This window comes from Balaenoptera acutorostrata, chromosome 15, assembly GCF_949987535.1.
Source record: "Balaenoptera acutorostrata chromosome 15, mBalAcu1.1, whole genome shotgun sequence".
Classification (NCBI taxonomy): Eukaryota; Metazoa; Chordata; class Mammalia; order Artiodactyla; family Balaenopteridae; genus Balaenoptera; species Balaenoptera acutorostrata.
The window spans coordinates 42,424,586-42,449,815 of record NC_080078.1 but is presented as its reverse complement, the minus strand read 5'-3'; the positions used below and the strand labels follow the sequence as shown (position 1 = coordinate 42,449,815).

The following is a 25,230-nucleotide window of genomic DNA, read 5'->3' as shown; positions in this document are numbered from 1 at the left end:
TCTAAGTACATAAATATATACATAAATATATAAATAAGTGACTTGTAACTGTCAAAAATTACCAATGAGCCATCAAGCCATGAAAAGACACGGAGGAATCTTAAATGCATATTACTAAGTGAAAGAAGCCAATCTGAAAAGGCTACACACTATATAATTCTAATGATATGACATTCTGAAAAAGACTCATTGAAGACAAAAAAAGTCAGTGGTTGCAGAAGCAAAAGGGGAGGGAGGGATGAATAGGTGGAGTGCAAGGATTTTTAGGGCAGTGAAGCTATTCTTTACCATTCTATTATGATGGATACATGGCAATGTATTATTTGTCAAATCCCATACACTGTTCAACACCACGAGTGAACCCTCTGTTAACTATGAACACTGGGTGATGATGATGTGTGATGTGTCAATGTGGGTCCAAGGACTGTAACAAATGTACTACTATTGATAGTGGGGGGGTTGGGGGTGGGGTCGGGAGAAATAGGAATTTTCTGTACCTTTCATTCAATTTTTTCTGTGAACCTAAAACTGCTCTATAAAAATAAAGTCTATTATTTAAAAATTCTCTTAACCATTTGTGTGCACATAATTAATTTTTCTGTTTCTGAAAACAGGTCAAGAATTATACCAGCTAACATTTACTGGGCACTTTACATAGATTTCCTCTTTAAACCTGGTGAAATAGATACTATTTTTGTCGTATAGTTAAGGACATTGGGGCTAAGAGAATTGACGAAATTAAGACACAGTCACAGAAACTTTAAATATCTGCTTATCTGACCACAAGGCTGGCTTATTTACTAGTACTCTGATGACTTATTTTCACTTTTTTCTATTATCTGGCTTTAAAATACCTTCAGTTGCTTTTAGTTACAAGCCTTAGAGTTAATTATTGGGTCACAACTGTCCAGAAACCAAGTGGGAGTAGACCTCAGGGACTACAAAGCCTAGAATGCACCGCGGCGCCGGGCCGCCGAGCCGCCGAGGAGCGCAGCAGATCGCGCTCGGCATGCCTGGAAGGGTAGTTTTCTGGCCGGCCTCTCTTCCCCCGCCCTCGAGCGTCCGGACCGGAGCCTGGTTCCTGTTCCCTTGCCCGGTGCCGCGGCTCCACAGAGCCACCCGTCCTCGCACGGTCATCCCAGTCGCTGAAGCGACATGAGAATGCGCCCCGGACGCCCCGGAACCTGCCCGCCTCCCTGCCGGGCAGCCAGCACTCCCCACCTCACCTGCAACTCCAGACGCCGTGCTCCAACCCCTGCTCCGAGGAGGACGCGCAGCCCGGTTACCACAGAAACGACGTTGCCTCCGTCACGGCGCGGGAGGGGAGGTCAAAGGTCACTCCAGCCATTTCCGCTTCCCGTTCCGGGATCCAGCTTGTCGGAGAGTTTTGCGGTGGGGGCGAGGTCTCTGGGCCCATTTGTGGGGTCTAGGGGTCGCCTGAGTCTCCCGCTGCAGCCATGGCGGCCTCCACCGCGGCCGGGAAGCAGAGGATCCCCAAAGTGGCCAAGGTAGGCGGCGGCGCGGGGCCTCGTGGAAGGAGGCCTAGGGGAGGGGTTGGCTCCGCCTAGGTGATGCCCGGGGCGGGAGGCGTGTGGTCCCGGGAGCCGGCCCGCCCCGTGCGGGACCGCGGAGAAGCGGGAGGGAAGGGCCAGCCGCTGGGGGGCGGGGGGCGGGGAGGCACACCAGTGTCCGCGGGGCCGTCGTGTGGGGAGGTGTTTTGCGGGGGAAGGAGTGGGGTCCTTCAATACAGGCCAGCTGAGCCGGGCAAGCTCTAGGCGCTGGGGGGCTCCAACGAGGGCGGGCGACGAGCAGTCCTCTAGTAAGTTACCTTAAGGGTAAAATGGTAACTTTGCAAAGGCTACTGAGGCCGAGTGGAATATGCCGTGGCATCTGGGCTTGTGTGAGGGGTTTCCAGCGTAAACTTTGCTGAGGAAGAGATGGTTAAGCTGACCCTTGAAGTCGGAATAGGAATTACCCAGCTGAGAGTGGAGGGAATGAGAGTAGATGACAAGAGCTGTGTGTTGGCATAATTTAAGCAATTAAACAAAATATCTGATACGCGCTGATATTTCCGTCGGCGGCTAATACTTAGCGAGTGCTTAATATATGTGACAGGCTTTGTTCTAAGCCTTTACAGATACTCTACCTCCAGTCTGTTTCTGGAGCCTGTCCTTTACATACCCATGTAGATGACCCCCTGAGGTAATGCGTAGAAAGCACATAGCACAGCTTCTGGCAGTTAATGCTCATTAGGTATGAGCCATCGTCATTATCATTATCACCATCATCATTCCACACATGGCATTAAATACTTAATATTTCTTATAATTCAGTTCCATAAACTTTTATTGGGCTCCATGGGTCCCATAGAAATATAACATGAGCCACATAGGTAATTGTAAGTTTTCTCATAGCTGTGTTAAAAAGTTAAAACAGGTGACGTGAATTTTAATTTATATATTATATTTAACCGGTGTAGCCAAGATAGTGTCATTCTAACATGTGAGGAATATAAAAAGTTTAATTAGGTAGTTTATTCTCTTTTTCATATTAAGTCTTCAAAATCCCGTGTGTGTTTTACACTTGCAGCCCAGTTTGGACTCACCAAATCATGATTCATGGCTGCTGTGTTGGACAGCACAGCTCTGAGACCTCAAGAAGCTTACAGTCTAATGATGGGAACTTACTGAATATGTCTTTGAAATGCCATGAAAAATCAAACGCAGTTATCCACCTGGGGCAGAAATTGAAGAATTCTGTAAATAGAGGTTGAAATGCCAGATAAGAAATGGCACACATCTTGATAAAACAAAACCTTTTGTGAGAATTTTACCAAGGCAGCCTCGAAGTTTATTATTATACTATTCTAAAAGGGAAAACTTGCTGGTTTTGCTCTCTTGTCTCTTGAGGCTTTTACCTATGGCTTTGTAATGGATACCCTGCGTAAGATAGAAAATAACTTTTTTTACTTTGTTTCATAGAGAAATGGGAGCATGTCATGCAAAGAGGGCATCTTGTAATAATGTTTATAAAGTTCACATCCAGAAAAATGTTCGTTTGTTCCTTAAACCTTGTTGCGAAGAGCACTTGCTAAAAATAGAAATGTCTCCTGTCTTAAAAGGTGAAAAACAAAGCCCCAGCTGAGGTGCAGATAACTGCGGAGCAACTGCTAAGAGAAGCTAAGGAAAGAGAACTTGAGCTTCTTCCACCTCCCCCTCAACAGAAGATCACAGATGAAGAAGAGTTAAATGATTACAAACTAAGGAAGAGAAAGGTCGGTCCATGTGATTTCTTTTAGTCTGTTGATATTGTTAGGAATTTATAGGTCAGAGTTTGAAAAGTTCCTCACTGGTTAGAGAGACTATAAGCTAAGAAGAGGTGAGTGTTTTTTCTAGCCACATGAATAGTATAACTTCTGGTTACCAGGTGATTGCATTGTGCTGAGCTCTGTGAAATATGCCGTGAGTTGTCTGTCTTAAAGAAATTAAATCCATCAGAGACAGAATGCTTGGTGCTGAATCAAAGATGAGTGGAAGTTTAACAGGCAGAACAACAGACAGCTGGAGGAGGGGTGGAATTAGCGAGACTGCATTATGTTCTTGTGTCTGTACCGCCTTGTGTGTTAAGAGGTAACACCTGGGATCGAGCCGCGAGAAGACTTGGGGATCTGATCCGACCTTCTCACCCTAGGATGTGGGATCATTTTAAACTGCTGATCTTACTGTATCTACTTATTAGTTATCCTCAATGAACTGTGTATGAAATTCTGAGACATTGAGAGGACTTAAATAGGTAAAAACGTTTTCTTATTAGGAAAAGTGTAGAGTATGTTAAAGTACCAGTGAGTTGTCATGAGCAATAAGAGAAAATATCAACAATTCTACTAATAATTCTTTTTATCTAAAGTTTTTCTCTTTGTTTGCATGTAAGACTTTAAGGAAACACTTGTGACCATAACCTTCTTTAGTAGGTTTCTTATTTCTTAAGGCTTCCAGGATGTAATTTCTCTTAAATAAGAGCAAAATGAATAAACTTCTTGGTACAAAGATCAATAGACAAAAGACGATGCCATTTTTAGTCACTTTCCCTTTAATTTGACACTTTTTGCCTTTTGCCAGACTTTTGAAGATAACATAAGAAAAAACAGGACCGTGATTAGTAACTGGATAAAATATGCACAATGGGAAGAGAGTCTAAAGGAGATTCAAAGGTAAAAATCACAGAGCATGTAATTGTATAAATAAAAATTCATAGATCACCAGATACTAAAACATAGAAAAAGTTAAAGCACGAGTAAAAGCGTGTGCCTCTGGTAATAATTTTCAAAGTCTGTTCCATGGGACCCTAGGGTTCCTTTGAGGGGCCTGAGGGCCACTGTGGTGGAACAGTCCTGCGGGGAGCAGTGGAGGCTCTCCAAGGTGGGTCTCACCATGGGCACACACTTTGTAGCCAGAGAAGTGCAGTTCCATCTGCTTTCTCCATATTGGGATTTTTTTTTTTTTTTAAATAAAAATTGTTCCACTGAAAACCAGTGGCCAAAAAGATGACATCACAGCCTGAGCCTTCCTGTTGTCCCCCTTTCTGCGTTCTCCCAGCATGCCCCCTGCTCTGGCTGGGCCTGAGAACCTGCCGCTCCCTGAGCACATCTTGCCTCCTCGACCTGACACTTGGCTGTTCTCTCTGCCTGCACTGAGCCTCCTCCCTCCCCACCTTGGCCTCTGGACCTTTTCCCAAGTTCTTACCTACTGCCTGGCCTTTTCCACCAGACGTTTTTCTTTCTTTCCCCTCTACTTCCTTGTGCCGACCTTGACTATAACATTTATCACATTGCGTTGCAATTACACGCATGTCAGTCTTTCTCTAAGTCTTGTTAAGGTTCCTGAGAACATCACATCTTTTCACCTTTTTATGCCCAGAACCCGGCTCACGGTAAACACCTGACAAAATAGCAGAGCCCCGCAGATGGTTTCAAATGCTTGCCATGTGTGTTGCATGTACTGTTTCTGATACCCTCCAAATCTTGCTTCTCTAGGGCTCGATCCATATACGAACGTGCTTTGGATGTGGACTATCGAAATATTACACTCTGGCTGAAATATGCAGAAATGGAAATGAAGAATCGCCAGGTCAACCATGCCCGAAATATCTGGGACCGGGCCATAACGACTCTGCCTCGCGTCAACCAGTTCTGGTAAGTTTCTGATCTAATGAAATGGCTTTTTGTAGACTGCAAATTTCCACATTTTTGTGTATTTATTTTGTTTATAGTTGTATATATATTTAATCTTACATCTTATTTTTTCTTTAAACATACTATCAGTACTTTCTAATGTCCTCTAGTCTGCTAAGTTACAATCTCAACGTATAATAGCTGTGTAATCAGAACAAATTTTGGTTGTAATCTTTTATGCATAAAAATCAGCTTGTCAAACTAAGCAACTTTTGAGGAGAAAAATCCTTTTTTCCAATGGTTGATCCTTTTCAGATTTACATTTTAATAAGAAAACATGTTTGACTTAACCTTTAGGGAAGATAAAGCCCTAAATGTTCTTCATGTTGAACAAAGTTAGAGCTAGAAATTGCCAGAGACTGTGTTTTTCCCTGAGTCATTTTGACCATGACAGATAATTGGGGATGATTTTGTTCAAGGTACAAGTACACGTACATGGAGGAGATGCTGGGGAACATGGCGGGTGCCCGGCAGGTGTTCGAGCGCTGGATGGAGTGGCAGCCAGAGGAGCAGGCCTGGCACTCCTACATCAACTTCGAGCTGAGATACAAGGAGGTGGATCGGGCCCGCACCATTTATGAGCGCTATATCCTTCTAACGGGTCTGCGTGGTGCCCTTTTCCCAGCTGCTGCACTCCCGTGGGGCTGTGGTCTGGTTGGGACATGTGGTCATTGGTGTTGGCCTAGAAGTCAACATCTGCTCCATAGACTTCGTTTATATTTTCTAGGGACACAGGTTGGTCAGAAAAAAAGTTTGTGGTCTGGATAATTGAATCTTTTCCAGTGAGACTTTGGTCTGTTTATACTTTGGCATTAACACTGTGGTTCCTTGTGGAAGGTGACATCCTAAGGCCCTGGCCACTGCAGTGGGTCCTGGTTTGTTCTGGGGTGTATGTTGGTCATCAGCACTGGTACTGGAGTCGATCTAGAGGGTCACCATTTACTAGCCGTGTGACCTCAATGCGTCGGGTAACTCCTTGGAGCCTTGGTGTCCTCATCTTTGAAAGAAAAATAAAAGTTCCCGCTGTGGGCTGACTGCGAAGAGGAGATGGTAACACAGGAAAGCACTCTCAGCAACTTGAAGTAGTTGATTCTACTTTTCCACTGTTCTTGTACTCGTGAATTCTGCTTGCTAAAGTTTATTTGTAAACCCAAAATCAGTATTTGTGGTACTTTGGCAGTCATTTGCAGACAAGCCCAGAGTGATGAAAAATTTGAATCACCCAAGACACATGGTCCCAGTTGAGGACAGACAAGACGAGCATCTGCCTTCTGTCTGTGCTCTCCTGCAAGGATGACCGGGGCGAGGGATGGGAGGGGCGGTACAGGGGAGAGAGAGACACTTCAGCGCTGGGGCCAGCTGGACAGGGCTGAATCCTTTCTCTAGCACCAGTGAGTGGGCGGCCTCAGGCAAGTCACTTAACACTTCTGAGACTTGTTTTCTCTTTCATGAAATAAAGACAAGAGAATCTACCAACATTAGTTGTTTTTAGGATTTAAAATCACAATCTGTGTGAGATGTGTGTGTGTATATATATATACGTGTGTGTATGTGTTTCCCCTAGGAGCAGTGATATGGTATTTGCTAGGCAGAATGACTTCATAGAACATAACTACTGCGAGATACAAGACTCAACTTTATTATGCAGTTTTAACATCTTAAATATGACTACTCATTTGGATATGACTAGTTTAACAACAGCATTTATAGTGCCTGCTTTGTGCCATGCATTATTCTAAGCACTTTACAGATATTGTCATTCAATCCCCACCACAGCCCTGTGATTCAGGAAATTGCTTCATTCTACAGATGAGGAAACAGGCAGGAGAGGGTCTCTCAGGTAGTGATGGAGATGGGATTTGAACCCAGTAGCCACTTTAGAGCCTGCACTTTTTACATCGTTGCCCTATTTGAATGTAGTACTACTTTAGAAATTAACAATTTCTTCACGGAAGGTGGATTAAAAATACATACGTCCTGTGAAGAAGTAAATGGTAATTCAGAACTTTCTCTTGGCTCTGGTTAGAAGTTTTCCTTTTGTGACATGTTTTTTTTTTTCTTCCTTTCTTTTTTTTTTTAAGATTTTTTTTCTCTGTGCCATGCACCTTGCAGAATCTTAGTTATCCGACCAGGGATTTAACCTGGACCATGGCAGTGAAAGCGCCAAGTCCTAACCACTGGACTGCTAGGGAACTTCCTTTTTTTTTTTTTTTCCCCTTATATTTTTATTGGAGTATAGTTGATTTACAATGTTGTGTTAGTTTCAGGTGTACAGCAAAGTGAATCAGTTATACATGTATCCATTCTTTTTCAGATTCTTTTCCCATATAGGTTACCACAGAACATTGAGTAGAGTTCCCTGTGCTATACAGTAGGTCCCTGTTAGTTATCTATCTTATATATAGTAGTGTGTGTATGTTAATCCCAATCTCCCAATCCATCACTTCCCCTGACGTTTCCCCTTCGGTAACTGTTAAGTTTGATTTCAATATTGGTGAGTCTGTTTCTCTCTGCAAAAAAAGTTCATTTGTATCATTTTTTAAATTAAATTCCACATATAAGTGATATATATATGTCTTTCTCTGCCTGACTTACTTCACTTAGTATGATAATTTCTAGATTTATCCATGTTACTGCAAATGGCATTATTTCGTTCTTTTTTATGGCTGAGTAGTATTCCATTGTATATATGTACAATATCTCATTTATCCATTCCTTTGTAGATGGACGTTTAGGTTGTTTCCATGTCTTCGCTATTGTAAATGCTGCTGCAATGAACATGGGGTGCATGTATCTTTTCAAATTACAGTTTTCTCCACATGTATGCCCAGATTGCTGGATCATATGGTAGTTCTATATTTAGTTTTTTTTTTTTTTTAAACATCTTTATTGGAGTATAATTGCTTTACAATGGTGTGTTAGTTTCTGCTGTATCACAAAGTGAATCAGCTATACATATACATATATTCCCATATCCCCTCCCTCTTGCGACTCCCTCCCACCCTCCCTATCCCACCACTCTAGGTGGTCACAAAGCACCGAGCTGATCTCCCCGTGCTATGCAGCTGCTTCCCACTAGCTATCTGTTTTACATTTGGTAGTGTATATATGTCCATGCCACTCTCTCACTTCGTCCCAGCTTACCCTTCCCCCTTCCCTGTGTCCTCAAGTCCATTCTCTGTGTCTGCATCTTTATTCCTGTCCTACCCCCAGGTTCTTCAGAACCTTTTTTTTTTTTTAATTCCATATATATGTGTTAGCATCTGGTATTTGTTTTTCTCTTTCTGACTTACTTCACTCTGTATGACAGTCTCTAGGTCCATCCACCTCACTACAAATAACTCACTTTCGTTTCTTTTTATGGCTGAGTAATATTCCATTGTATATATGTACCATGTCTTCTTTATCTGTTCATCTGTCGATGGACACTTAGGTTGCTTCCATGTTCTGGCTATTGCAAATAGTGCTGCAGTGAATATTGTGGTACATTACTCTTTTTGAATTCAGGTTTTCTCTGGGTATATGCCCAGTAGTGGGATTGCTGGGTCGTATGGTAGTTCTATTTTTAGTTTTTTAAGGAACCTCCATACTGTTCTCCATAGTGGCTGTATCAATTTACATTCCCACCAACAGTGCAAGAGAGTTCCCTTTTCTCCACACCCTCTTTATTGTTTGTAGACTTTTTGATGATGGCCATTCTGACTGGTGTGAGGTGATACCTCATTGAAGTTTTGATGTGCATTTCTCTAATAATTAGTGATGTTGAGCATCTTTTCATGTGCCTTTTGACCATCTATCTGTCTTCTTTGGAGAAATGTCTGTTTAGATCTGACCATTTTTTGATTGGGTTGTTTGGTTTTTTGATATAGAGCTGCATGAGCTATTTGTATATTTTGGAGATTAATCACTTGTTGGTTGCTTCGTTTGCAAATATTTTCTCCCATTCTGTGGGTTGTCTTTTCATTTTGTTTATGGTTTCCTTTGATGTGCAAGGGCTTTTAAGTTTAATTAGGTCACATTTATTTTTGTTTTTATTTTCATTACTCTAGGAGGTGGAACCAAAACGATATTGCTGCAGTTTATGTCAGTGTTCTGCCTGTTTTCCTCTAAGAGTATCTGGCTTTACATTTAGTTCTTTAATCTATTTTGAGTTTATTTTTGTGTATGGTGTTAGGGAGTGTTCTCATTTCATTCTTTTACATATAACTGTCCAGTTTTCCCAGCACCACTTATTGAAGAGGTTATCTTTGCTCCATTTTATATTCTGGCCTCTTTTGTCATAGATTAGTTGACCAAAGGTGTGTGGGTTTATCGCTGAGCTTTCTATCCTGTTCTCTTGATCTATATTTCTGTTTTTGTGCCAATACCATACTGTTTTGATGACTGTAGCTTTGTAATATAGTCTGAAGCCAGGGAGCCTAATTCCTCCAACTCTGTTTTTTTTTCCTCAAGATTGCCTTGGCTGTTTTGGGGTCTTTTGTGTTTCCATACAGATTAAAAATTTTTTTTTTACTTCTGTGAAAAATGCCATTGATAGGGATTGCGTTGAATCTCTGGGTTGCCTTGGGTGGTATAGTAATTTTGACAATGCTGATTCTTCTAATCCAAGAACATGTTATATCTTTCCATCTGTTTGTGTCATCTTTGATTTCTTTCATTAGCATTTTATAGTTTTGTAAGTACAAGTGTTTTGCCTTCTTAGGTAATAGGTTTACTCCCAGGTATTTTATTCTTTTTGATGTGATGGTAAATGGGATTGTTTCCTTATTTTCTCTTTCTGATTGTTCATTGTTAGTGTATAGGAATGCAAGAGATTCTGTGTATTTTGTATCCTTCAACTTTACCAGATTGAGCTCTAGTAGTTTTCTGGTAGCATCTTCGGGATTTTCTAAGTATAGTATCATGTCATCTGCAAATAGTGACAGTTTTACTTCTTCTTTTCCAATTTGTATTCCTTTTATTTCTTTTTCTTCTCTGATTGCCGTGGCTAGGACTTCCAAAACTATGTTGAATAAAAGTGGTGACAGTGGACATCCTTGCCTTGTTCCTGATCTTAGAGGAAATGCTTTTAGTTTTTCACCATTGAGTATGATGTTAGCTGTGGGTTTGTCATATATGGCCTTTATTATGTTGAGGTATGTTCCCTTTGTGCCCACTTTCTGGAGAGTTTTTATCATAAATGGGTGTTGAATTTTGTCAGAAGCTTTTTCTACATCTATTGAGATGATCATATGGTTTTTATTCTTCAGTTTGTTAATGTGGTGTATCACACTGATTGATTTGCAGATATTGAAGAATCCTTGCATCCCTTGGATAAATCTGACTTGATCATGGTGTATGATCCTTTTAATGTATTGTTGGCTTAGGTTTGCTAGTATTTTGTTGAGGATTTTTGCATGTGTTCATTAGTGATATTGACCTGTAATTTTCTTTTTTTGTGGTACCTTTTCTGGTTTTGGTATCGGGATGATGGTGGCCTTGTAGAATGAACTTGGGAGTATTCCTTCCTCTGCAATTTTTTGGAAAAGTTTCAGAAGAATCAGTGTTAACTCTTCTCTGAGTGTTCAATAGAATTCACCTGTGAAGCCATCTAGTCCTGGACTTCTGTTTGTTTTAAGTTTTTAATCACAGTTTCAACTTCAGTACTTGAGATTGGTTGGTTCATGTTTTCTGTTTCTTCCTGGTTCAGTCTTGGAAGGTTGTATCTTTCTAAGAATTTGCTAAGAATTTGTCCATTTCTTCTAGGTTGTCCATTTTATTGGCGTATGGTTGCTTTAGTCTCTTGTGATCCTTGGTTTTTCTGTGGTGTCAGTTGTAACTTCTCCTTTTTCATTTCTAGTTTTATTGATTTGGGACGTCTCCCTTTTTTTTCTTGATGAGTCTGGCTAAAGGTTCATCAGTTTTGTTTATCTTTTCAAAGAACCAGCTTTTAGTTTCATTGATTTTTTTTCCTTTTGTTTTTTTCTATTTCATTTATTTCTGCTCTGAACTTGATGATTACTTTCCTTCTATTAACTTTGGGGGTTTTGTTGTCTTCTTTCTCTTGTTGCTTTAGGTGTAAGTTTAGGTTGTTTACTTGAGATTTTTCTTGTTTTCTGAGGTAAGATTGTATTGCTGTAAACTTCCCTCTTAGAACTGCTTTTGCTGCATCCAGTAGGTTTTGGACTGTTGTGTTTTTGTTGTCATTTGTCTCTAGGTATTTTATGATTTCCTCTTTGATTTCTTCAGTGATCCTTTGGTTGTTTAGTAACATACTGTTCAGCTTCCAGGTGTTTGTGTTTTTTAGTTTTTTTCCTGTAATTGATTTCTAATCTCATAGTGTTGTGGTCAGAAAAGATGCTTGATATGATTTCAATTTTCTTAAATTTACCGAGGCTTGATTTGTGGCCCAATATGTGATCTATCCTGGAGAATGTTCCATATGCACTTGAAGAAGGTGTATTCTGCTGCTTTTGAATGGAATGTTCTGTAAATATCAATTAGGTCTACCTGGTCTAATGTGTCATTTAAGGCCTGTGTTTTCCTGATTGATTTTCTGTCTGGATGATCTGTCCATTGATGAAAGTGAGGTGTTGAAGTCCCCCACTATTACTGTGTTACTGTCGATTTCCCCTTTTATGGCTGTTAGCATTTGCCTTATGTATCAAGGTGCTCTATGTTGGGTGCATCTATATTTACAATTTTACATCTTCTTGGATTGATCCCTTGATCATTATGTAGTGTCCTTCCTTGTCTCTTGTAACAGTCTTTATTTTAAAGTCTGTTTTGTCTGATATGAGTTTTGCTACTCCAGCTTTCCATTTGCATGGAATACCTTTTTCCATCCCCTCGCTTTCAGTCTGTATGTGTCCCTAGATCTGAAGTTGGTCTCTTGTAGACAGCATATATATGGGTCTTGTTTTTGTATCCATTTAGCCAGTCTGTGTCTTTTGATGGGAGCATTTAATCCATTTATGTTTAAGGTAATTATTGATATGTATGTCCTTATTGCCATTTTCTTAATTGTTTTGGATTTGTTTTTGTAGGTCTTTTTTCTTCCCTTCCTCTTTTGTTCTCTTGTGATTTGATGACTGTCTTTAGTGTTGTGTTTGGATTGCTTTTGTGTGTGTGTGTGTGTGTGTATCTATTGTAGTGTTTTGGTTTGCAGTTTCCATGAGGTTCTGATATAGCAGTCTATGTATATATATATACAAGGATGTTTTAAGTTGCTCGTCTCTTAATTTCAAGTGCATTTCCCATTTCCTGCATTTGTATTCTCCTCTTCTCACGGTTGCTGGTTTTGATATCATATTTGTGTGTGGATAATTTCCTACCTTTACTTTATGTTTGCCTTTACCAGTGAGCTTTCCCATTTCTTGTTTGTAGTTGTGGCCTTTTCTTTTCCACCTAAAGAAGTACCTTTAGCATTTGTTGTAAAGCTGGTTTGGAGGTGCTGAATTCTCCTAGCTTTTGCTTGTCTGTAAATCTTTTGATTTCTCCATCGAATCTGAATGTGAGCCTTGCTGGGTAGAGTATTCTTGGTTGTACGTTTCTCCCTTTCATCACTTTAAATATATGGTGCCACTCCATTCTGGCCTGCAGAGTTTCTGCTGAAAAATCAGCTGATAACCTTATGGGGATTCCTTGTGTGTTATTTGTTGCTTTTCCCTTGTTGCTTTGATATCATTTCTTTGTATTTAATTTTTGTCACTTTGATTAATATGTATCTTGGCCTGTTCCTCCTTGGGTTCAGGTCAGAGGGGGCTGGGCCAGGAATCGGGGTGTTCAAGCCCACCCAGGCGGGAGTCTCTCCCAGTGCGCATGGAGGCAGGGCCTGGTACGTGGGGAAGGAGGCTGCAATGGCAGCCTCAGCTTCCTCCACAAACGTTCCTGGTTGCGGAGCTCCAAACTCCTGTCCCTCCAGGCTGTCTTGTGCAGCCAATGGCAGTCTTCTCCCCGGATCTGCTCTCCAACGCCACGTTCCAGCACCCAGCCCCTTCTGCACCGGCAGACACACATCTCAGGTTGGGGTGTGCAGGGCTGAGGCAGGGACCATCTGTGTCAGTCACACTCTGTCCTGCCTGCCACAGACCAGTTGCTGTGATCTTCTGCAATTCCCTGAAGCTCCTCTTCTGTCCCAGCTGATCTCCCCACCAGGGAGGGGGCTTCCCTGGGTGTGGGAACCTCCCCACTCCTTCAGCTCCCCCAAAGGGGCACAGGTCCCATCCCCCTTCCTCTTTTTGTTTCTTTCTTTTGTCCTACCTGGTTATGCAGGGACCTTTCTTGCCCTTTCAGGTGTCTGAGGTCCTCTGCAAGTGTTCAGCAGGTGCTCTGTGGGAACTGTTCCATTTGTAGATGTATTCTTGATGTATTTGTGGGGTGGGGTGAGCTCCATGTACTCCTATTCAGCTATCTTGACTCCTCCCACATGTTTTTTTCTTAATCAGTAATTCAAATACTAACGTTACTGAGCAGATACTACAAAAAGTGCCGTTTGTTGAGCACATTCTTTTGGCCTGAAATTGCTAAGAGCTTTACACACATTTTTCTCATTTAAAGTTGGCAGTCATCAAATGAGGTTGGTTGGTATTATTTTCCTCTGTTTATAGATGATAAAACGGAGGCTTAGATAAGATAAATGACTTGTCCAGATCACATGGCGAGTCATAGGCTTCAGCTTTTTCGTGGCTCCAGACTGCTGTTTGTACCACTCCTAGAATACTGAGTAAGCATTGGAGGAGGCCACACAAACAAGACACGGCCGCTTGGGTGGTCACAGGTTAGTGGGTCTCCACCTTTGTACATGTTTTGTCACCCCTGTAGCCACCCATAGTGTGTGGTGTTGAGGTTCTGGGTTTGGGTTTGGGTTTTTGTTTTTTAAGCCACGTTGTTCTGCCTGGTTTTTCTTTAATCCCGCTCACTTGTTCTTGTGCACCCTGATGTGAAGAACTGGATCAAGTACGCCCGCTTTGAAGAAAAGCATGGTTACTTTGCCCATGCGCGGAAGGTGTATGAGAGAGCTGTCGAATTCTTTGGGGATGAACATATGGATGAACACCTTTATGTTGCCTTTGCCAAATTTGAGGAAAATCAGAAAGAAGTAAGTAGACTTAAAGGAACTTGATTATGTTGCAGAACAGCTTAGAAAAGATTATTTTTTGTGCACATTGAGTTCATTTACATTTTCTTATTCACTTACCCTTGGAGAAAATGCTTTCAAAATATGAAAACGTGATTTCTCAAGGAAAACAGCATATATCTGGCCAAGCTGCAGATTGGGGGAGTGAGTGATTATGGATTATATTATAACTGTCTTAATTTTGTTGTGCTCTGCTTCAAAATTAAGTCTTTAAACCTAGAATGAGAATATTATCTGTAAACTGAGAGTCATTTGATACCCTGATTAAAGGGCTTTACAGGTAATGAACCTGGGAAACAAAAAGCCCAGAGCCCTCAGTACAGAGAACAGAATATGAAATGGAAACAGAGATTGCCCCAGAAGAAGTCAGTTATTTTCTCCCATAGTATGTGCATGGAAAATAATCCTGTAATGTAGCTCAAATAATACAGGATTGGGAGGGGTTGGCTGGGATCTGAATGCAGGGTCTTGCACAGGTCCCAGAGGTGAGTTCAGATTCCTCAGGCTGGTGGGAAGTGTGGAGGGTCTTAAGCAGGAAGTGGTCGGCTGTCATCTGTGCTGTGAGGGGAGCCTCTGGCTGGTTCATGCAGAGTGTATTGGGGGGAGGACGGCAGAGTGGGCATGGGGGTGCTTTTCACATGGTCCAGGGAGAAATGGAGGTGGGTCGGCAGGGGCCTGGGGAGAAGTGAAGGGCTGTGTTGAGAAGGTAGAGAGGGCTGGGCTGTGTTGAGGAGGTAGAGAGGGCTGGGCTGTGGAAGCAGCGAGTGTGAGGAATGCAGGAGAGAGGAGTTGGGGAGGCCCCTGACAGAGCAGGTGTGTGATCAGGGTGGGGGGTGTGACTCCCCAGGACGGGGGACCCAGCTGGGTGGGAGGAGCGAGCTCGGGTGAGTCTGAGATGCGCGGACGACGTCCAGCTGGCAGCGTTAGGTACGCTGTTAAATGTGGGGCTCAGAGGATAGTGTCTGTCCATCCTGGCTGAAAGTACCTCAGCAAAAGGGAGAAGAAAAGTCATACTTTGGACATTTTGAGGCCTCATAATCTAACTTACAAGTAATGTTTTATGTCATAATTACTTTTCAAGTTGTGGCTAGAATGAGAGTGCTGTGTTCTGGAAGATAATCATCCTGTCTGCTTTCAGTTTGAGAGGGTACGAGTGATCTATAAGTATGCCCTGGATCGAATTTCAAAGCAGGAAGCCCAGGAGCTCTTTAAAAATTACACCGTCTTTGAGAAGAAGTTTGGTGACAGGCGGGGCATTGAAGACATCATCGTGAGCAAACGGAGGTTCCAGTACGAGGAGGAGGTGAAGGTGAGTGCTGGCGGTGAGTCGTTGTGCTGGCAGGGACCTGCTGGCTAGTCCTGGGCGACAGCATCGCTCTCCGTCATGTGTCTGCAGTAAATTGGCATTCCAGGTGGGGAGGTAAACGGGGCTGGTAGAAAAGGCAAGCAGACAGCGCTTGGATTTGCTCTGCCACTCGCATGTTGGAAGTCACTTTGTTGGTTGCTGATTGTACACAAAGAACTTGAGCAAAAGCAGTCTGAAATCCATTTGAGCTCATTTTTTAAAGAAGATGGAAGAGTCAGAGATTGATCGAAAAAACCCATTTTTATACATTACCTTTTGGCTTAATTGCTTGAACAAAAGACGTATTGTAGTTAGGGTTCCATTCTCATTTCTGTCTGTAACGTACTATTTTGATTTGAATTCAGAGGTAGTAGTGTTTTCCTTTACTGCTCTGCTCTGTATTTTAAAATACTTCTGCTTGGCCAAATTGATTAAGATATCTCCAAACAAAGGACTAAGTCTGGTGTTAAATGGGGTCAGCAAGATATGTTCAAGACATATTGCTGTTAATTGAAAAGACAGGTTTTGCGGTTGTAAGCATGGTATAATTCCATCGGAATTGTAAATCTAGGCGTAGTGCTATGGAGTCACATGTATAAACAAAGACACTTATGAAAAAAATAGATGTCTGTTTTCATAGCTATAGATACTGGGAGGTTTACAGAATCAATAGGAAGCTGGAGGAGCAGGCTTGGAAAATGGGCGGGAATCAGGGCAGTTGCAGAAAGTCCTGGAGCAGGAGATGAGACGGTCACATTTCACTCTGGCCGGGAATGACTGACCCACCGATGGATACTGCTTCCACAAACCAGTTCTCAGTGTGCTTCATCTCCACGTCACCCGCTCGTGTGCGCCAGACCCTCCAGCAGGGGTCCTTACTCAGCCAAGTGTGGTGGCTGCCAGGGGCTGGGAAGACGGGGAGCTGGCACCCTTCACCCTGCGGGGGAGAGGCACCCAGGGCGCCACCAGAACAGGGGTCCGCTCTGATCACCGTTTGCTGCTTCACTAGGAAGAACAAAAGAGCAGAAAACATTAGTTGTTATCGATCTTTATGTATTTGTCTCTAAGTCATCTTTCCACTTATACCTTCTTGAAAAAAAATGAAAAATTGGTATAGTCCAAAAAAATAAGCTGTTGTAGATACAAGGGGCTTTGCTGGGGGGACCTCTGGCTAATAGTCTGTCTTCTATAGTCCTTTTCCTTTCCTACTATAGAATCTCAAGAATGGTATTTTTAAATGAAATAGCCTGTAAAGTCTAGAAAAAAGTTGCTAGAGTACAGAAAGTCAGCCTGCTGCCTTCTTTCAGCCCACATAGTCCCACAGGTGCAGCTCTGGGTTTGGTTTCTAATTATTATTATTATTTTTTTGAATATCTTTAAATTTATTTATTTATTTATTTTATTTTTAGCTGTGTTGGGGCTTCGTCTCTGTGCGAGGGCTTTCTCCCGCTGCGGCAAGCGGGGGCCACTCCTCATCGCAGTGCGCGGGCCTCTCACTGACACGGCCTCTCCTGCTGCGGAGCACAGGCTCCAGACGCGCAGGCTCAGCAGTTGTGGCTCACGGGCCCAGTTGCTCCGCGGCATGTGGGATCCTCCCAGACCAGGGCTCGAACCTGCGTCCCCTGCATTGGCAGGCAGACTCTCAACCACTGCGCCACCAGGGAAGCCCTGGTTTCTAATTATTAACCTTGTCTTTCTAGGCTAACCCGCACAACTACGACGCATGGTTCGATTACTTGCGCTTGGTGGAAAGCGACGCAGAGGCAGAGACGGTGCGGGAAGTCTACGAGCGAGCCATTGCCAATGTGCCGCCCGTGCAGGAGAAGAGGCACTGGAAGCGCTACATCTACCTATGGATCAACTATGCCCTCTACGAGGAGCTGGAGGCGAAGGTGCAGAGTCGAGTCCTGGGATGGGTGGGGGCGGGCTTCTCCCCCTGTGCCTTGGCCCTGCTGGTGCGGCTGGGAACTGATACCACGTTTTATAAGGTTGTTTGTTTTTTGTTTTTTGGGCTTTTTTTTGGCTGCTTTGGGTCTTTGTTGCTGCATGCAGGCTTTCTCTAGTTGCAGGGAGTGGGGGCTACTCTTTGTTGCGGTGCGCAGGCTTCTCATTGCGGCGGCTTCTCTTGTTGCGGGGAGCACAGGCTCTAGGTGTGCGGGCTTCAGTAGCTGTGGCGCATGGGCTTAGTTGCTCTGTGGCATATGGGATCTTCCTGGACCAGGGATCAAACCCGCGTCCCCTGCATTGGCAGGCAGGTTCTTAACCACTGTGCCACCAGGGAAGTCCCCTCTGCCACATTTTAAACTCTATACACCTGTAGTGGACACAGGGGAGGTGGTTTTTAGTTTTGCTGTATTTTTTTTAAACCTTGAGGTGCAACAAGATTATTACTTGGAACTTGAAAGGGAACAATGAACTAGCCCTTAGTTTCATTATTTATAGTTTTCTGGGTTTTCTCATGAAGAGGGATCACAGCTGGATTGCACATTCTTTCTTTTAGCAAAGTTTCAGAAATTGGTTGTGTGAAAGTTAATAGGAAAAGGTTAACTTTCTGCTGCTGATCCGAGACTGTAGAACATCTTTGTTTCTGCCGTCAGGCTAAAGAGTTTGAGGGCTGTATTGTGGGTGATTCTGTGATCAAAGTTTGATGGCCAAAGGCAGTTCAATTTTGATCATAAATGCAATCAGTGTTTGAAAATAACTTGTAGAAACATTCAATGTTAGGGGTGTACATTTTTATTAGTAATAGTGAAATTAGTATTAGTAATAGACGTGAATATTTTGTGCAAATTTCGTATCCTAATGCAGGATCCCGAGAGGACAAGACAAGTTTACCAAGCCTCTTTGGAACTCATTCCTCATAAAAAGGTATGTTTGCTCTAAGTGTTCTGTTCCATACACATCAAACTCCTGCATCTGTTACTTGTGAAATAATTCAGTGAAATCATGTTTATTGATTGGCTCTTCCCTGTGCTAGGCTCTGTGGAAAACATAAGATAACATTCTTTGTCTCTGAAAACAGCTTACAGTCTAGTTGAGCAGACAGCCTGTGTTAAGTGACCAATGACTGATACAGATGCTAATGGAGAAATTCCAGGAGGATGGTAATCAGAAGAGACTGAGCTCAGCATGAGAGGGCACAGCCAACCGGCTGCTGACACCTGCGTGGTCGTCCGCAGGTGCAGGGAACACGCGTGTTCTGGGAATGGTTGACACGTGATCTCTGTGTATTTCCCAGCATGAGAGACAGAGGTGTTGACCGAGTTGCCTTCTAGAATAGAGGGGCGTGTTCTGCCTGATCACAGCACACCCACAAACAAAGCCGCCTCTCAGTAGGGGCTGCAGAGCCCTGCGTTACAGTGAAGTGTATAGATGACTGTTCCTAATTGCTGGCAAATATTGTCATCTTAGCTTATAAATGAGAAGATATGTCCGTCCTAGCTCTGAAGCTTTAGGGAAGTTCATCTGTGGCCCTTGTTAATTTAAATTTAACTTATGTGAGTTTTTGTGCTTTTGTTTTCTAGTTCACATTTGCCAAAATGTGGTTACTGTATGCACAGTTTGAAATAAGACAGAAAAATTTACCATTTGCCAGAAGAGCTTTGGTGAGTAAAGAAAGGCTCAAGATGCATCATTAAGTCCTTCGAGAAGGAAATTAAAATCTTAATGCTTACAGGTTATGTAATTGCTCCTGAGAAGGCAGCAGAAATACTGTGCCTTTATAACCTGAGACTTGTTCGAAAGCACGGCCTTTGAAGAAGGATTGGGTGATGATGCTTAAGTTATTCTGTGTCAACACTGGACAGTTAGAGCTGCCAGTTACCAGATCTTTCCTCCGGCTAGAGACATTGAATCTTAGATCTTTAGTATTCTGATCCTGTACAAGATTTTTGGTGTATTAAGTGCACCTTCCTCTTAACAAGTGTTCTAAAATTTCTTAATAGGATCAGATGCAGCTATCCTTCTGGTAAGCTACTCTCACCCTGGCTGTGGGCAGCAGGGTTTGTCCCTTGATTATCCTTTTACTCATGGGAGGTGTTGTCCATCTGACATCCGCATTCACTAGGACATCCTGAGAAACCAGGTGAAATTCAAAATAGTTTTCCGAACGGTTCTGGAACACTATCTCTTGCGAAACAGGCCCACTTGACAGCTAAGTGAATTGGAAGGTTTCCTTTGGTCTCTGTCGAGCCGGTTTGAGCAGTGCGATACTGCAGAGGGAGAGGGTGGTGTGCCGTGTTGACGCGCCAAGGCTCTTGCTCAGCGGAGAACAGCTTCTAGGCCAGGCTGAGGATGTCTGCACACGTCAGACCCACTCGGGCATCACAGTGGTCGGTTGTCTTCTTTTCCAGGGAACTTCCATAGGCAAGTGTCCAAAGAACAAGTTATTTAAAGGTTACATAGAACTGGAGCTACAGCTTCGAGAATTTGACAGATGCCGGAAGCTTTATGAAAAGTTCCTGGAATTTGGGCCTGAAAATTGTACCTCTTGGATTAAATTTGCAGAATTAGAGACAATCCTTGGCGATATCGAGAGAGCCCGGGCCATCTACGAGTTAGCCATCAGTCAGCCACGCTTGGACATGCCGGAGGTGAGGCCCACGGGGTGACTATGGCTTTATCTTAGACGCTTGCCCAGTGTTACCTCAGATGACCTTCGGAATATGTGTGCCTCTTAGAGCATAAAGACCATCTCACCTATAGTCTTTTCCACTCAGATTAGGACTTCCTGTTTTGGAGACAGGAAGCAGCCCTCTCTAGTCGGGTAGCACAGCACAGCACAGCCCCACTGTGACACCAGGATGAATTGGGATCTTATGGGTGGGATCTTCCTCCCTTTCTCTTAACAGAAGGCTAAAGAGGATGAGCCAGGGCAGCGCAGTCAAGGCCACCCGGAGAACAAGGGAGGTAAAGGTTGAGACTGCACAGCCCGGGATCCCTCTGGTGCAGTTTTGCCTGGATTAGGCTCTCACTAAACCAGGATGTTCCTGGAGGTACCACTGCCCCTGTCCAGGCCGGCCCAGCTGGCCACAGGGCCTAAAATCATCCCGTCAGGATCTAAGCTTGAGCCGCGAGGTGGCGCCAAACCACAGCTAGGACAGCGCGAACCTCTCAGGAACCACTGAGCTCGCTCAGGGACTCTTGCTCTGGTGTGACCCTGCACTGACCGGTTCACCAGGCCCCGCCGACTGCACTGGGCAGGGCTTTATGTGTCACTGGTCCCATCACTTGGCCTCAGCCACTCCACAGACTGCGGCCTCCAAGCGTCCGGGCCACATCTTCCTGGTCCCTGTGCCCTGACGGGCTGTGCCAAGCGGGTGGGCAGCTGTGCCCTGGATGCTTGTTGAGTTGGACTCAGGCACATCAGGGAACTTAGAGTGGAGGCAAAAACGGTGTGCAGTGGCCGATCCAGGCCTGTTTTCTCCCCGCAAGTCCTTGGTATGTGGCAGCCTCAAGACGGTGCCTGGGAGGTTTGGCAAGTTTCCCTGCTCTTCTTGGTAAGTCCAGAAGAGAATCTGAAAATGAACCCAAGGTCTTTTTTCTTATAATGTAGACTCTTAGCCAAATTTTGGCCAGTCTGTAAACACCAGTAGTATTTCTTGTATCCACATACTGTCTGTTCCTTAATTGGTCATGAAAGTTCTAGGTTCCTAGATTTCCTAGATTGGAATGCTAGTTAGGCTGTGCTTTGGATAGGAGCATGTTGCTTCTTAAATGTCAAGACTGACCTATGAAGTTATCTTTCTTAGGTGCTTTGGAAATCATATATTGATTTTGAAATTGAGCAGGAAGAAACTGAAAGAACACGAAATCTTTACCGACGATTGCTTCAACGGACACAACATGTCAAGGTATCCTGTGCTTTGTGGGTTGTCTTTGATTTTGCTTGAATCAGCAGTCCGGAAGAAATAGTGTATTTCTATATTTTAAGTATGTGGGATTTTTTAATATATTTATTTTAAATGACTTCCTTTTACAGAGAGCTTGTGAGTCTCAGACAACTTTGGAATGTTAAGCTTATACCAGGTCAATATTTATACTGCGTGTAAATAACTTGGATACCGTAGGGTTGAATACAAAATTAAACTTCAGGATTTTGAGACTATTTCAGACACCTAATTGGATATAGAAGCAGACTGCTTCAGCATTACAGAAGCATCTAGTCAATATGTTGTATTGGAATACTAGAGATGAACACATTACTATGCTCAGATGTCACTAACAAGAAATTAGCTGTATTATTATGTTGTTTTCTGGGTGACATGGTTAACTTGGTTCTGTAATAATATTTTTTAAGGTATGGATCAGTTTTGCACAGTTTGAGTTGTCCTCAGGGAAGGAAGGAAGTTTGGCTAAATGCAGACAAATTTATGAAGAGGCTAACAAAACCATGCGAAACTGTGAAGAAAAGGAAGAGAGACTTATGCTGCTGGAATCTTGGCGAAGCTTTGAAGATGAATTTGGAACAGTATCAGATAAGGAGAGAGTAGACAAACTCATGCCAGAGAAAGTCAAGAAGAGAAGAAAGGTCCAAGCTGATGATGGGGTAAGAACTGAGCCCCTGAGCTGGTCCTTTCATGCCAGCTGAGCAGAAATGCACCCGACTTTGAAATGTGTACTTTTAAGTGGCATGTATACAATCTGAGAAAGGGGGTTGACAGCTGGAGGAGGAGACAGTCACAGTCTGGCTACCATGGCAACACAGCAGGGTGTATGGTCCACCCAGGGCTGGAGAACGGAGGGTGGGGGTTGGCAAAGGTTCTTCCTGGTGCTTGGTTCCAGAAACTGTATGAAATGTATTTCCAGAGCATTAAGCAGGAGGTCAGGGTGGAGGGAATTGAAACTCAGCCTTTAGGTAGGAGCCAATCCAGAGAAGGCTTTTTAGGCTGTAGTAAAGCTCTGACATAGTTGGTGTCTCCTGCGGGTTGATTTGAGGGGCTTCGTTGGAGGAGGGTCTGTCTGGAGGCTATTGTAAGCAAAGCAAGGTGGTGTTGGGAGCTGGGACCAGGGCGACCTTTAGGAAGTGAAATCAGTGCCCGATTGGAGGTGGGATGCAAAGTCAGGGAGTCAGGATAATCACAGATTTATGGCTTTCACTACTGGGTTAATACTAAGTAAATCTTTAAAAATTTAAAGACTCACACGTAAGACTGCAAGATGGGGTTGAAGACATTGACTGTCTTCTTGATTGACCATACAGGAGCTATGCTTAGATTTTTAGGGCATTTTCCACCAGGTTGTAGCTCTCAGTGAGCTACAGCTGCAGCGACACCCATCCAACAGCAATTACTCACGCCCACTCTACTGGGCTAGGCCCTTCTAATTTCTCTTTGAAAATTCTACTTTCCAAGTAGACTTTGATGTTGTTTTGCATAATGAAGATAAGTTGAATTTGAACCCTGGGTTTCTCAGTGAGAATTCTCCACTTTAACTGAAATGTATTCCAGCCATGTGTTAGCTTATCTTTTAACTGTTTACTTTTTTCCTGTAGTCGGATGCAGGCTGGGAAGAATACTACGATTACATCTTTCCGGAAGATGCTGCCAACCAGCCCAACCTCAAGCTCCTGGCCATGGCCAAACTGTGGAAGAAACAGCAGCAGGAGAAGGAGCCTGGCGAGCAAGACCCAGATGCGGACGTTGCCGAGCAGGAATCCGGGCCTTCCTCTTCCTGTTGAGAGACGTTTTATTATTTTTGTAGATTTATAGTTTGGAACTCTTGCAACTCCTGTAAGTTTTCGGATATTTCACCAGTGGTGAATTGATGGGAATCTTTGGCAGCTACTTTTGAATTATTTTTAAAAGGTTCTTGGGTTAGTTAGGGGTGGGTTGCAAGTAAAGGAATTTTTTTAACTGTTGGATTTCTTCGTCTGAGTCTCAACATTTTGTGTTGTCCTAATGCATCATGCATTAGGAAATCTCATTAAGGTAACACTTAGCGTGTCTTTTAGATGGAACTGCAAAATTTTGGAAGAGTCTTTTTTTAGAAGTTCTCAGTTACATTTCACAGTAACTTTTCAGGTGAAGTTTTCTCATGCTTGCCTTCTTCCTAAAGATGTTTTATGCATTCATCTGAATCCTGTAACTTATTTACATCTTAAGAGTCACACTGACTTGAGTTCCATTCCCAGCTCTGCCACTTGGTGATACATAACTTAACCTTTATTTTCAGTTTCTTCACTCATAAAATGGGCTTTTGCCAGCTCATTTTGAAGATTAAATTAGAAAGGGAGTATTCCTGGCACAGAGTAAGTGCTCAATAAAATGTTCATTCCTGGCCACTTTCTTAAATATGTTCATTTCTTGTGGAATTGAATGTGCTTAGATTAACTTCTAAATAGCTGTACCTTCTTAATGGCCATTTATACTAAGTGTTTTTGAAAACACGAGTTAGAAAATAATTTAGTTACTGTATTTCTGAACAAGGTCTTTTACCAAAACCATTTTAGTTGAATTTCACTTATGCTGTAATCAGTCTCCCAAACTGGTTGAGCTCTGCAGTGGCTTGTTTAAAGAATAGTAATGTTAAGAGCTGTGAAAAACAATGTCCCATGCTCCAGTGAGTTTGGGAAGCCTTGTTGACAAATCTCTTTATCGTTAGGCTTCTCAGGGCCCTTGACAACACTCCTATACATTATGAATCCCCAGGTGCAATGCTGGCTGTGTTTCCCAAACTTAATGGACAAGGGAATCATCTCTACCTAGAACACCAATAAATGTTGCCCAGCGTGCTGCAGTAGACTGTCTACCTGTAAAACCTGACACGTTCAACTTAGCCTCGATTTAGAACGTGAAAAACAGCTGAGGTAACTATATGCTAAGTCATGAAACAAAGCAGCACAAGATGATAATGTGCTGGCTGATATGCTTATATTCTCAGGCAAAAAATACTTGCCTTAATTTAACTCATCTGAGAGGTTGTTTCCTTTAATCCAGCCTATATTTCTCAAGCCTATTTTTTTTTGTTCACTGCGCAAGCTGTTTGACTAGAACCATCTCTTTGTGTTTTTTCACCTATAAGGCCAATTAGCAAATTTATTGTTTGCAAATTTATTATTACATTTTCAAGTGTATTATTCACCCAAGGGAATAAAAGCTAATCAATATAGTGTTAAATTGTATCTTGAAAATCGTTTGGGGGCAGAAGGAAACAGGACTAGCAGGTGAAAGCAACCTACTCTTAGCCTCGCTGCTTCAGTCACCTGACCAGTGTCGGCTGCTGGGATCATAGGCTCTGACTGTTGAGTTCCAGGGTCTGTCCAGTCAGCGAAGAGGGGCACTGTGCTCTGAGTTGGCTAAGTGCACAGGGCCATGGGGTGAAATGAGAACAGGCCACATGCTACTCTAAGTGACTAATCATGATCATGTTCTGTTTGTGTCGCATGTGTGTGTAAGGAAAAAAAATAGTCAAGTTCTCATGTAAACTCCTAAGGCCACTTTCGGGCAGGTAACGTGCCAGTGTGAAATGCATGAAAGAAAAAATTACTCTCCTGGGAGAACCTCCCTTCTCTCTCACCCTCAACTCCACCAAAATAAG

General features: G+C 43.0%; 2 protein-coding genes across 3 annotated transcripts in view; one reads left to right on the top strand and one right to left on the bottom strand.

The window, feature by feature from the left end:
- The window catches only part of CFAP61 (cilia and flagella associated protein 61), a 262,542-nt gene extending 261,138 nt beyond the window's left edge, over positions 1 to 1,404 (bottom strand). For both annotated transcript variants that reach the window (XM_007191888.3, XM_057528332.1), the window contains exon 1: positions 1,227 to 1,404. The gene's annotated coding sequence lies outside the window, so the exon portion shown is untranslated. The remainder of the gene's footprint in view (positions 1 to 1,226) is intronic.
- Positions 1,344 to 23,554, top strand: CRNKL1 (crooked neck pre-mRNA splicing factor 1). Its single transcript, XM_007191892.3, has 14 exons — positions 1,344 to 1,508; positions 3,122 to 3,274; positions 4,119 to 4,210; positions 5,033 to 5,191; positions 5,650 to 5,816; positions 14,131 to 14,309; positions 15,487 to 15,657; positions 17,394 to 17,585; positions 18,502 to 18,561; positions 19,218 to 19,298; positions 20,046 to 20,285; positions 21,444 to 21,545; positions 21,992 to 22,240; positions 23,186 to 23,554. Exons 1-14 carry the CDS (start codon positions 1,458 to 1,460, stop codon positions 23,369 to 23,371), a joined length of 2,082 nt encoding a protein of 693 aa, XP_007191954.1. The 5' UTR covers positions 1,344 to 1,457; the 3' UTR covers positions 23,372 to 23,554.
- Positions 23,555 to 25,230: the final 1,676 nt, after the last annotated feature.

Excerpts from the sequence above, each read along its gene's own strand:
- CRNKL1 (XM_007191892.3), top strand. The coding sequence starts at position 1,458 with ATGGCGGCCTCCACCGCGGCCGGGAAGCAGAGGATCCCCAAAGTGGCC. Across the intron at positions 21,546-21,991 it reads AACGGACACAACATGTCAAG|GTATGGATCAGTTTTGCACA; the intron begins GTATCCTGTGCT and ends ATATTTTTTAAG. Across the intron at positions 22,241-23,185 it reads AGGTCCAAGCTGATGATGGG|TCGGATGCAGGCTGGGAAGA; the intron begins GTAAGAACTGAG and ends TTTTTCCTGTAG.